The sequence below is a fragment of the Xiphophorus couchianus genome, chromosome 6, assembly GCF_001444195.1.
Source record: "Xiphophorus couchianus chromosome 6, X_couchianus-1.0, whole genome shotgun sequence".
Classification (NCBI taxonomy): Eukaryota; Metazoa; Chordata; class Actinopteri; order Cyprinodontiformes; family Poeciliidae; genus Xiphophorus; species Xiphophorus couchianus.
In genome coordinates this window covers 10,867,785-10,880,321 of record NC_040233.1, presented here as the reverse complement: position 1 = coordinate 10,880,321, position 12,537 = coordinate 10,867,785, and the positions used below count along the sequence as shown (strand labels likewise).

At 37.3% G+C, this 12,537-nt stretch overlaps 1 protein-coding gene across 2 annotated transcripts; it reads right to left on the bottom strand.

The window, feature by feature from the left end:
- Positions 1-4,311: 4,311 nt before the first annotated feature.
- Positions 4,312-12,208, bottom strand: metap1d (methionyl aminopeptidase type 1D (mitochondrial)). Of its 2 annotated transcripts, XR_003595967.1 has the most exons (11): positions 12,074-12,208; positions 10,738-10,898; positions 10,220-10,369; positions 9,986-10,134; positions 9,713-9,755; positions 9,452-9,615; positions 9,253-9,350; positions 9,072-9,119; positions 8,903-8,981; positions 6,323-8,047; positions 4,312-6,248 (listed from the first exon to the last, which is right to left on the bottom strand). XR_003595967.1 is itself a non-coding variant. In XM_028021168.1 (10 exons), the coding sequence occupies exons 1-10, from the start codon at positions 12,159-12,161 to the stop codon at positions 7,963-7,965; spliced, it is 1,065 nt and encodes a 354-aa protein (XP_027876969.1). In that variant the 5' UTR covers positions 12,162-12,208; the 3' UTR covers positions 4,312-7,962. The 2 variants fall into 2 exon arrangements, 1 of the variants encoding a protein (XP_027876969.1); XM_028021168.1 differs by having other exon boundaries at positions 4,312-8,047.
- Positions 12,209-12,537: the final 329 nt, after the last annotated feature.

Here is a 12,537-nt window from a genome sequence, read left to right as displayed (position 1 = left end):
TGATTGTAGCCCGCATGTCCCTCATCAACCATTTATGTTGCTCTAGATGTTCATTTTGCCATAAATACCAATCTCCACACTCTTCCTTCGGAGAACAGTAGAGACAATGATCTAGAGTGGAAGTGACAGAGGTGAGAGCGGTTCAAAGATTTAATGTTGTAACAAATCTACATCAGATTTAGAAATGCAGAAGAAACAACCACCGTTTAAATATTTCATGCTTAAGATGTGTCGCTATTTAAAATAACAATCCCTCTTGAAAAATCCCTCGAAACGAAGCATTGCCATAGCTGTCACGTCTTCTCTTTAACATGCATGAGTCACCAAACCAGAAGAAAAGGGCACAGACCAACACATTTAAGAGACTGCCTTCACTAGATGATTTCCAAGGCATTCCATTAGATACTGACCCAAAGCAACACAGAATTTCAGCGGACAACGCCGGCTTTGTCCGCACAGAGAAAGAGGGCAGAGAGAAACAGGAGAGGGAGGAAGAAACTGCCCTCACATAGTTCTATAAAAGGCCCAAATAATTGTGGAAAAAGGCACTGCAGAAAATGAAAAGGTCAGAGGAGGAATGCAGTCCCTCTGCACATCTGTTATCTACTTAAGTCTTCGTTAACAGGATGAGATTAATTTAGTATCAACCCGCTGAAGTTCGACTTCAAGTTGACTTCTGACGTCTTATATTAGATTCCAGAAAACAAGGTCCGTTTGATTCATATTTGAAGACTAATGAAATCAGAATCACACACACATTCTTCTTGTCCCCATTAGACAGATGTCCTGGTCATTTCAAAATCTAATTTTTGTGGAATTCCAAAGTCTGGACACTGCTTACCTGTTAACTCTGTGTTGGCATTCATGCTCGCCTAGCATGTTTGCCTTGCAGAAGTATTTACACCAAATGAAGCTTTTCCTTTACTCCAATCACCCTAAAGAAAATCCAGTGCCAATAACCAACTTTAGAAGTTACCTACTTCTAGAGTAATTTAATCTCATAAATGTTGCATTTCTCTGAATTCCTCGGAGATTGATCAGAGAACATTAGTGAACAAACAATACCATGGAGATAAAGAAGTGGAGAAGTTCAGAGCAGGGTTAGGTCATAAAGAAGTATACCAAGGTTTCTACATTTCAAGAATCACCATTCAGTCCGTGAGCTTAAAAAAACAGAACCCTGAAAACTTGATGCTCTCTGTGAAACACAGTGGTGGCAGTATTATGTGGTGGGGAGGCTTTTCTTCAGCCTGGACATGGAAGTTGGACCAAACAAGCCATTGACATTGTTTTCTTGATCAGTCAGAGGTCTGCTGCATCATTCTTTGGTGGAAGCCAAAGAATGATGCATGTTCGGTTCCCATGAAGATGCATCATTAAAAACAGTAACAATGTCAAAGATGATGGTAAATACATTTCATCCGAATTTATCAAATATCCCATATTAATAGGATATTCACTGTGACAGAGTGAGTACAAAATATCAGCAGTGATCAATTTTCTAACTTTATTCACAAGTAATTTCTTTTTCTATAAAAACTAAGGTTTGTTATTTTACTCAACAGCAAATTATTTCACTGATTTCCACTGAAGATCGGAGTCATGAACACCCCTCTCCGTACAGCATGTTCTGCAGCTGAGGAGCTAAAGCATTCCCTCAGATGCTGAAGAATAGCTGTAATGGTGAGAGCAATCCTCCGACACACAAAGCACACAGGACGGGGTGGGGAAGTAAGGCAGCGCCCAGACCTGCCCGAATCACAGCCCTTTATTTGTCCTTAAAGCCACAGCTCTGGATAAAGTAAAGAAACTCCCCTGAGGGTGGAGCACAGTTCACGGTGGGGTGTTTTATCAACTTAAATACTCATACTGAACTCCAAATCTAGACTCTTTCACAACTAAAGCAAACTTAAACACAGCACTTTACCTGAGTTCTTCTCCCTCACCTTAGTACTTAAGATGTCTGGGGAAAGAAACATTGGATATTTGAAACATTTGAACATGAATCTCTTTCAGAACATACATAAATCTGGTATAAGACTGCAAGACATTGACCAGAGACAAGCTGAGTGTTCTTCTGGGTTTGAAACTCATTGACCCTAAGCTCAGTTCAAAAACAGTAGCCGGCTCATTGTTTTGTAAGAACAACACCAACTTAAGAGTGACATGTCACAGACAGTTGGCAAACATGCATCCTGTATTTTTACTTTTCTAAAGCTAGAGGAACATTTCGGCTGCTACATAACTACATTAGGAATATATATCCTAGTGTGTCTCTATAATCATGTTTTGACATTTGCTTATCAGGTCAGGATGTTTGGCATTAATACCACACCAAACATTGTGAGTGTTGAATGGATTAGGGTGTGTTATGTACAATCAAACAGCGTAAAAATGGTTTTATCAATTAGCAGTTAGGTGAAACAGTATGGGCAGCTTTAATTTACATCCTGCTTCATATCACTGTACTGATTCAATATGATAGTAGAAGCTAAACAGGGTAAACTGGAGATTTTAATGAGTGTGTTGACTACAGTTGACATAAAGTAACTGCAGCTGTCTCATCTAGTCTAGTTGTTACCACAACACCTTCAGGGCACAGTTCTTTGTACATTTACCTTGGGAGTTAACTGTGTCTGTGTGGGGGTGTACGTGTGTGTGTGCGTGTGTGTCCCAGCCCTGGCCAGGGGATGTAACGTGAGATAGCTGCTGTTGGTTGGGCTAGGCCTCAAATCTTAATGGGCCCAGGTGTAAAAAAAAAAAAAAAAAGAAGTTAAGTAACCTGACCGGTTCACAGGGTGTAAAAGGTTCATTTGGTGGAGGAAAAACACATTCTAAGAAACAATGTTACTGAAAAGATAATGTTTGTTTCATGTGTTATCAGGTGCATTGTCTTTATACTTTCTCCCATTCTGATAAGCTGGGATACTTATGCTCTTTAATCTTATCTCATTTGCAGAGAAGGTAAACCCTTAAAAAGGGAAGTCATATTTATATTGTGAACTAAGTTCTAGTATTTAGAATAATGTGGGGGGATTTTCAAAAAAGAAACATTTATAATCTAAAATCTGTTCAAGACACACTTTATTAGACATCTTGCCAATCAAAAATGACATACATGTATGTTGCAGAGTGTTCTCAAAGAGTGGGCTCTCTCCTCTCCTTTAAAGTGAAAGGGGTTTTAGAACATCATCAAAAGGTCAAACTTTATTTCTCTGATTTACTGCTTTACTCTAAGACAAGGAGTGTCCACCGTAACCTGAAACATGGCAGTAATTTGCTTTATAACAGAAAGATTGTGTAGTCAAAGAAGTCAAGATAGATGTTATTACAAGGTAAAATGGCCCTGTTCAAAGGCATTATTGACTAAACATAGTACATCTTAGCTCTGATACTTGGTAGCAGCTAGAAAGTAAAGAAGGGTGAAAAGGTTAAGTTTGTTTCCACTTTTTATGTCCACTTTTCTCTCTACTAGTGCATTTTCTTTTCGTTAACAGCAGCAATACCATTTCACATACAGTAGTGCTCAATAGTGCTGTTCGTTAACAGCAGCAATACCATTTCACATACAGTAGTGCTCAAAAGGTTGCTAAGTCAACCTATTGAGGTTGACTGGATTACTGGATATGTGATCCAGTCAACCTCAATAGGTTGCTAAGTCAGTCTTCAGTTGGATCACATATTCCAAGGAGTAAAATACAGAAAACCGAAGGAAGAACATTTTATTTTAACAGACTGTTTCTGTTAGCCAGTAGCAATTTGCATTAGTGTGAACTGGATGGATGTCACTTTTCATTTTAAAAGTAACTTTTTTTTCTATATCAAAATTTCTCAGTATAATCCAGTCTAAAAAACAGGCAAATTATATAATTAACGATGTAGTGTTTAAGATATGAATATATGTGACCAAGCTTGGTCTTCATCAGAGTCTTTGTCTGCTGTTGCATTCATAACTAAATGAACACACCCCCAGTAAATTGAATGACATATTTAGCAAACAGAAACAAAGCACATGTCATCTACAGATTGGAATGCAGATATGGATGTTTTTAGGATTGACAAGAGAAAAATTAAAAGACAGAGGTATGGCCTGCTCTTGTAGTTGCAAAGGTCAAGAATGCTATTCTGACAACTGACTATGAAATGGCATCATATTATGTAAAAACATGACAATATTCTCCAAGGTAATTGAAAGGGTCTGTCTTTGATTTAAAGTGGAAAAATTTTCACTTTTTTACTAGGTGTTTTTTTTTCCACCTTTTGAAAATATTGTTCACTCATTAGCTTTGCAGTATATATGTTTTATTTCTATTCTTATCCATTTTTTTTCTTTAATCTTCTTTTCTTTGTCAAAATGTGATGCTATGATTAGCAGCAAGTTGGTTGCACAGTTGTTTTTGCGATCAGCTTGTTAAGGTAACACAGAACAGGAGCATATCCCACAGCAGATTATGACTGATGAGGACCAAGCCTGGTCACAACAGGCTCATCAGTACTGATTTTATTCTTTCTTTTTTTTTAAACTGTCACATAAAACAAAAGGATTTCATCCTCTCCAGAGTGCCGTTTATAAAGCCACCGCCTGTTTTACAACTGGGATCTTTTTAATTTTGTTGCTGAAAGCACAACATTTGATGCATGACCCAGACGTCATGCATCAAAGAAGCTACAATACCATTTTGTTTAGGCCTGATGAACTCTGATTTCTACCATGCTTAATGGATTATTCAGTCAGACTCAGCTTTGTATGAGACAGATCTGCCTGAACAAGTCTGAAGATGATGCATCACTTCTTTGATACTGCAGCTTCACACGCCCTGGTGGAAATCCGTACTTTTCACTGTTCACTGTAAAAACCTACGTAAATTAAATTAGACATCACACAGAGGATTATATTATCTGAACTCATGACATTTCTTTATCGTAAGATCAACCTAATGTATACAAACCGAGTTTTACTAATCCATGTTTTGAACACATTTCTTCTCAGTATAGATTGCAATTTTGTACAAGCTGAAACCCAAAACTCAAACTGTTAAAGCCAAAGAAAACAACACCATCACACAGATCATTTATTACACAAAACCTTTGAAATTAACAGAGAGGGTGTATGTTCTTTTTACCATGAGTACATTTGTGCCACGAAACACTTTTATTAAAAATTTGTTTATTTCACTTCGAAAAGTATGTAGCCAATCAAGGGAAATGTGTCTGGTTTTGGTAAAGGATTTTGTTCCTTTTATCTAATATGACCAAAGTGTGTACTCAGTTCCTTGCATTGTTCCTAGTGAGCATTTAAGTGATGTGGATCTCTAAACAATAGAAACAAGATGTAATTTATCAGTCTCTTTGGAGCAGCCTCGGGCAATACATACCATCCACACAAACACACACACACACACGCCACCTGTAACACAGCACTCCTGTTCACAGTTTGGCAAGTTGCTTTGGTTGTTTAGGATCAAGAAGTTTTTCAGAGGAACAAAGACTCACACAGATGGAAAAGATATAAACAATTATCACAGCAACACAATGGGAGAGTAGATGAATTGTTTATTCCAGGAGCTCACAGCACGATTTACACTGTACTAAGACTCCAGAAATTTAAAATTCAAAGTCTAGTTCATTTTAAACCTTGTAAATATCAGAGAAAACACTCTGTGCTTGTCTGCAGATCTCAGTTTACTTTTTTTTCATATCCACACACCCACATTTTAACAGTTTGTTTGCTAGAACATGTGGGCTCATTTTAAATCCATGCGTACATAGGTTTAGTTAACCTAATAAACCGGACTTAACAATTAAATCTAATCTCAACCAAAAACATACAGGCTGACAATTGAATGCAACTACAAGAAAATGTGTTTTTTGTTGTCTATTTTCACTTTCTTATCCTCCAGTTTGTAAAACCCTCAGGAATTGGGTGTTACCCAGTCTGGTTCAGCCTGAGGCCACATGTCCCGGTTCAGCAAAGTACCAAGTAAGCTCAGGTGTTAGTTTAGCCCTTGGGTTCACTGATGAATCAAATCATTACAGAGTATGAATAAGCAGATAACATTTGTCTGTTGTGTATAAAGCAAATCTGCCTGCACAAGTTTGGAAACGATGCATCACTCTGTTAATGTCACAACGCTGCAGATCACCAGGGAAACCATAAATGTCTGTGGTGCTTCACGGTGAAAAGTCCCAGAAAAGTGTGAAATATAACAGCTTCACTCACAGAAAGACAGGGATGTAGGTATGTGCACCTGGAATGGGAAACAGGCTTGAGAAACATCTCTAGGTAACAATTTATAAAAGCTGGGTAAAAATCAAATCTTACGCTCCCCAGTGTTAAGATTTCCACTTCTCCAGCGGCTGAAGATTTTACAATAAAACTGCAAAGAAAGGGTTTGGGATTGAGTCCCAACATGCAGGAAAATAATGAAAGACGGCAGCAAAAATTCCCTCAAGCACTCCCCTCTTTTCTACTTCTTCGATGTTATGTATCTCTACTGCCTTCACTTCTCCACTTTTGCTGAATCTATCATCATCATAAAAATGATGTGCAAGCTGAACGTTAGGCTCTTCGTCAATCATTTGCAGGAGGATGATTATAAAAAAAATGTATGCGTCATCACAATCTGACTCATAGGGAGTGCAAGCTCCTTCAGGTTTGCACGCCCCACCCTAAAAATCAAAGACAAGACTGTAGATCTTTAACAAATAACTAAAGCTGTGGTCAAGTGTGGAGTGTAGAAATTTGGAGCTTTTTTCTGTACGTTAAATGAAAGTGTTACAAAACATATGCGAGTCACGTCACCTGATATTAATCACTTAATATGTTAAAACTTGAATCATATCCTGGATGCACATGGCCCACCTTTATTTGATTAATCCTTCCTGCTTCGCCCACAAACTGTTGGTATGATCACACATACACACTCTTCCTCACACACACCAGCAGGAAATGAAAACACACCCTTACAATGGGCTGGGATCACATATTACCAAGTCTCTTGAGATTTATCAGCATTTACTCAAACATTCATAGCAGTATAGCGTCTAAAGCAGTAGCCAACCTCTTAGTTGTGCTCAAAGTACTTGTTCTCACGTTTTGCTCAACCTCACATCAATCTGAAGACTGGATGCAGAGACAGGTCATAGTAAAGAAAAGTCAATGAATTGCTTTTACTTCCCCAAGCAAATACTTAACCCCTTTCTTTTTAATTTTACCTAAAAAAAAATGTGACATATAAAGTCAAGATATTACATTACACAATGCCTATCAAGCCTCTGAACAGTTTCATGCTCTGCAATTTGCCAATGGTGCATAACTGGTGACAGCTGCATTGGATTAATGTCAATATGGAGACTTCAGTGTCAAGAGGCAGGCTTGCTTAAACTCAGATTTATACACCGGCTTTTACAACCCTGCAATGAGAAACAAATACAAAAGAGTCAAATGGGGTGTAGAGCTGCTTCTATTTAACAGACTGAAAGGGCGTGAAACATTATCAGCAAAGTCTGAGTTTGTGCTGCCACCTCCTGGCTGCATTTATCATCTGAATTTGGATATGAAGAGTTAAGAATCAAGTATTTCAAGAAAAATACATATCTATAATCCAAACAGTTTCAAGCTTAAACACACAAAGGGAGTAAAACTCAAAGAAAAAAGAACATTATTTTATTTTTTTAATGCAACTTATAAAATTTAAGTTACACTAAAGGGCTTTTAGCTTAAGAAAAACGTATTTTGTAAGACAATGAAATACCTCGACCACATAATTAGTTCAGCTTTAGCAGTAAGTCTCAAGCTCCAGTATAACATACAGAACAAGTTGGTATTGCTTAATGATCGAAAACCTTGGTCTTTGCCATTCTACGTTAAGAGCTGGTAGCATAACTGCTTTTCTTTTTTAATCACAAAAAGTAGCTTAGATCCACAATTGATGTACCATTCCAGGTAGTAGTCCATTTCTGTCACAGATTGTTTTCTTCTGGTAGTTTGGTGAGAATCTTCACTCCGTCAGATGTGATGAGCACCGTGTGTTCAAACTGAGCTGACCTGTATGACCAAATTTAAACAAAATTTTGTAAGGAGCAAATTCAATTTTAAACAAAATAATCCACTTAACCCCCTTTCGAGGCTTTCCTCTCATCTTTCGCTCTTAATTATATGTTTATAAAATGTAGGGTAACCCAAATGTTTCTGTCAAATATGCGTACTCAAATAAACTAACAAGTGTAAATATTTTCTCCGTTGATTTATTTACAAAGGCAAAAAAACAACTGTGATGTATACTTTCTATGTATTACCAAATGTAATTAGTACACTTAATTTTGAAATAGGCTAATCATCTTTATAGTATGTTTGTTGATTAGTATAGTTCAATTCTGTTGTTTTCAAACAAAATACACCATGTGGTATATTTGACTGTTCTCTAAATCCATTTAGGTACATTAAAGCAAATGTATTTTTCAAAAGGTTGCAGTAGGCTTACATATAGTTTTGTCTAAATGAGCATAAAAGTAATGAATGCTGAACTAATGGAATTAATGGTCTATCAGCTTCTATCCATAAATTAAGTGTTTAGGGCAAAGGTGCAGTATTCAATCTCAAATCCAAACTATTTATTCTGCTATAAACCTTTTTTGTATCAAATTATGTTGTGAGCAAAAACTTCAGAGTTTATTTTGTGGCGATTTGCAGACTTGCAACAATCTCCTGCAAAAATGTAATAAGCAGAGCATAACTCACTCCCCAGTTGAGCCCTCCTAAAACTTTCATATCTCACTAAGTATGGTCCAGGAGTCTCTGCACGCCACATGTTGAACAAAACTCAGCAGTACACTGCTATTTCCTAACACTGTCATTCAGCTTTAGTGGAATAAGATGTTGCAAATACAAAGCACTTATTACCTTTTATCGTCGACCGACACCGCGGTCCATTTGTCCTTAAGGATTCTGAACTCTGGAGACCCCTCCATCACTATAGGCTCTAACAGATCAAGATTAACAAACATTAACAACCATTAATCCCAGAGATTTGCATATTTATGAAGAGGAAAAAAAAACTGAATTATCCTACCTATTGTGAAAGACATCCCTTCATCCATGGTTATGTCATTATCATTAGCTGAAATGAAAAGCATTCTTTATCATAATGAACCAATACAAGCCCTGTTTTTTTCTTGTGAATGTATAATAAATGCATAATAATAAAAATCTCATTGTCTAAATCACATTACTGCAATTAAGGACCAACTTACCATGGTGCCAAATCTCAGGATGGCAATGAAAATACGAGCCTATTCCATGCCCAATGAAATACGGACAAACTTGAAAGCCATTGGACTGGGCTATTTCACTGCAGATACAGAACCGATTTAACATAAGTGGTAAAATAGAAAAAGAACAATACCCAGTTGTATGTGAACATTTGACATGTGTATTTGCTGCAAAGTATACCTGATAGTATTTCCTATAACACAAAGCTGTGTTCCTGGTTTGCATACGGCAATGGCCTCATCTCTGCAACGCCTCGCCGTCTCTACCAGCCGTTGCCCGACATCATCCACCTGACCAATCAAGAAGGTTTCTGAGGTGTCACCATGGTAACCATCCGAATACACCTATTCCAAACAAAGCCGAGGTAAGACGTGGGTTTTGTTGTTGGCATCTACAGCATAAGGTTTTATTTATAAAATGTGGAGCACTGCATAAACTTACTGTGACGTCGATGTTGATAATGTCACCATCTTCAAGTTTGCGACTGCAGATCAGAACGTATCGCATTACATTTTAAATTGTTGCCTTCTTACACATGCGATTCATGAAAGTTCCCTTTATTCAGCACATTTTTTTGTTTTTGTTCTTAAAAGATTTGACATTGTGGAAAGATGTTACCCGAGTTTAGTTTATTTAAAAAAAAAAAAACAGCTTTGAAAACAGAATTAATGTAAAGATTTAGCTGGACTTTAAAAGGAAATTCAAACTGTTTACCTGTCAGGTATGCCATGACACACCACATTGTTCACAGATGTACAGACTGACTTAGGAAAACCTCCATATCCAAGAGGGGAGGGGTAACCATTGTGCCTGATTGTCTCCTGGTGCACAATAAAGTCTATTTCATCTGTTGTCATGCCAACCTGAAAGCCACAAATAACAGACGTTGCTGTTTATATTCTGATGACACATAAACTTAAATAAGACTTGCAGGGATTTTATTCCTACTCTCAGACTGCCTCCAGCAAGTAGCAGTACGTGTCTGGCTAGTTGACACGCTCTAGCAAGGCCTTCGATCTGCTCTTGGTTCTTGATCTCGATGTAGTCTGGCCATTCTGGGACCAGCCCAGTGCTGACGTAGTCAGGCTGCACGATGTGCTTCAGTCAGAGGGAAGATAAGAAGAGATACATGTAAATTAACTAGACTGAACTGAACTCTAAGCTTAAATAGTTTCGGTTTAGATTAAAGTAGCATAAATTAATGACGCCAGTTGAAAACTAAAGGGAAAAACATAGACTAGTAGGACTTAGGAATGTGAAATTCAAATATGTCGGTTGTTACAATATGGATAACTGAGAAAACGTCCTTCACCTTGCATTCACTTTCATTTTTTTCTATTCAACTCATCTTCATTTACTTTTTGATCCATGGCTTTATTGTTCAAAGGCATCAACATTTAAGCAGAAGTTCGAAATGAAAGATCCATCAATAAATCAAAAATCATTTTTTCAGAGTGTAATGATACCTTAGGTACTGCGTAGGCTGGCCGAACAGTAGCAGGCCGAACCACGTTGTGAGAACTTTTCCATTTCCGCCAGAAAAAGCTACGATGTTGCTCACACAGAAGATCTTTGGAGCGACTCCACCTTCCGAGAGACGAAACTCTTCGCAGGAAACAACCCACTCCTACAAAAAACATTATTTTTATTATTCTTCATAAAAAAAGACCATACTCTTTTAAAAGAATGGATATGATTTTCTTTGTTCAGACTTTTGAGATTCCTACTTATTTGTGCTTTCTTTACATCACTAACTACTGAATGATGCATGCAACAAGGAAGTATACAACTCGAATATGAAGTGCCATGCAAAACTATTTATAACCCTTGATTATTGTCGTTTTATTTTCTCATGTTCCAATCAAAAACCTAAATGTTTTATAACAGGATTACTTATTATGTTTTTGGCCAACACAAATTGGTGTACAATTTTGAAGTGGAAGGAAAATTATCAATAGATTTCAAATTGGTGTATGTGAAAAATATTTTTAAAAGTCTATATTCTGTCCCTCTGAGTCAAATACTTTCTTGAAGAACTTTTCACAGCTCCAGGTTTTTGGGGTAGGTTTCTGCTGGCTTTACACATCCACAGACTGACCTATCTGCCCATTCTTCTTTGTACAGTGAGCCCACGCTCAAGTCAGTATATGAAGAATATCTGTAAACATTTGTTTTCAGGTCTTGCTAAAGACTCAACACACTTTAAGACTGGGTTTTGACTGTACCATTGTAGTACATAAATAGGCTTTGATCTAAACTGCTTCATAGCAGTTTTGGTTGTTTAAGGTTGTTCTGCTGTAAGGTGAACCTATATCTTGGTCTAAATTGTCTTGCAGGCTCTTACAACCTAACGCCTTCAGCCGTGACCTTTCTGCTGTGTTATTTTTGGTCTTTATAATGCTGCTTGGTCACAAATAAGCCTGATCCTTCACAGAAAAGTTGGATGAGACAGCGTTAAACACAGAAGGGCACTTAAAATCAAAACTATGCATCTTCTCCCATCCAGTTTACGATTACCCACTATATCACTCACATGAACTAGTAATAAAATACAATCAGAATTTGCGGCTGTAGCATAAAAGCTGTTCTTGCGTTACCTTATTCATAGAAATTAAAACAAATATAGATTTAAATAGTGTTCTGCTCATAAATTGGCTAAATAACGTAATAATTTACACTGTATTGAAAAGGGATTTTAGTAAAGGTTGCTATAGATTATATGTAGCTGTTTTAAATTAAGCCGCTAATGTTAACTGACTAACACTGAAGCGGCTGAAACGAAGTGGCATATTCACAAAATACCTTTCCTGCTGGGGAGCCCCACAGAGCAGCGAGCAACGGCGGCCGCCATTAAATAGGACCTGTTGTGGTCACGTGATCGAAACATCATTGGTCACGTGACCATAGCTGGTTAGCTTTACAACTGTCACGTGTCTCAGGTCATGTGAACGGTTGTAACTTCTCGGCCCACTATAGCCTCAGCTTTAATTACAGTAGGCGTTTTTTTCTTATGGTTTTTCTTGCAGTTGATTTTTATTTCGCTTGTTTAGTGCAGAATTCCTAATATGCTGCGTTCATCTTTTATTCTGTTGCAATACTAAAAGTCTTTAGAGTCTGTTTTACCACAAATTTAAACACAATTGATATATATACATTTATGCAAATAATGTTCAGATTCACATCACTTTTTAATCCTGTTAGCAAAAAATGTATTGTGTTAACACATGGAACAGAACTCTGCAACAAAACGCTACTGAAAAGTAGGG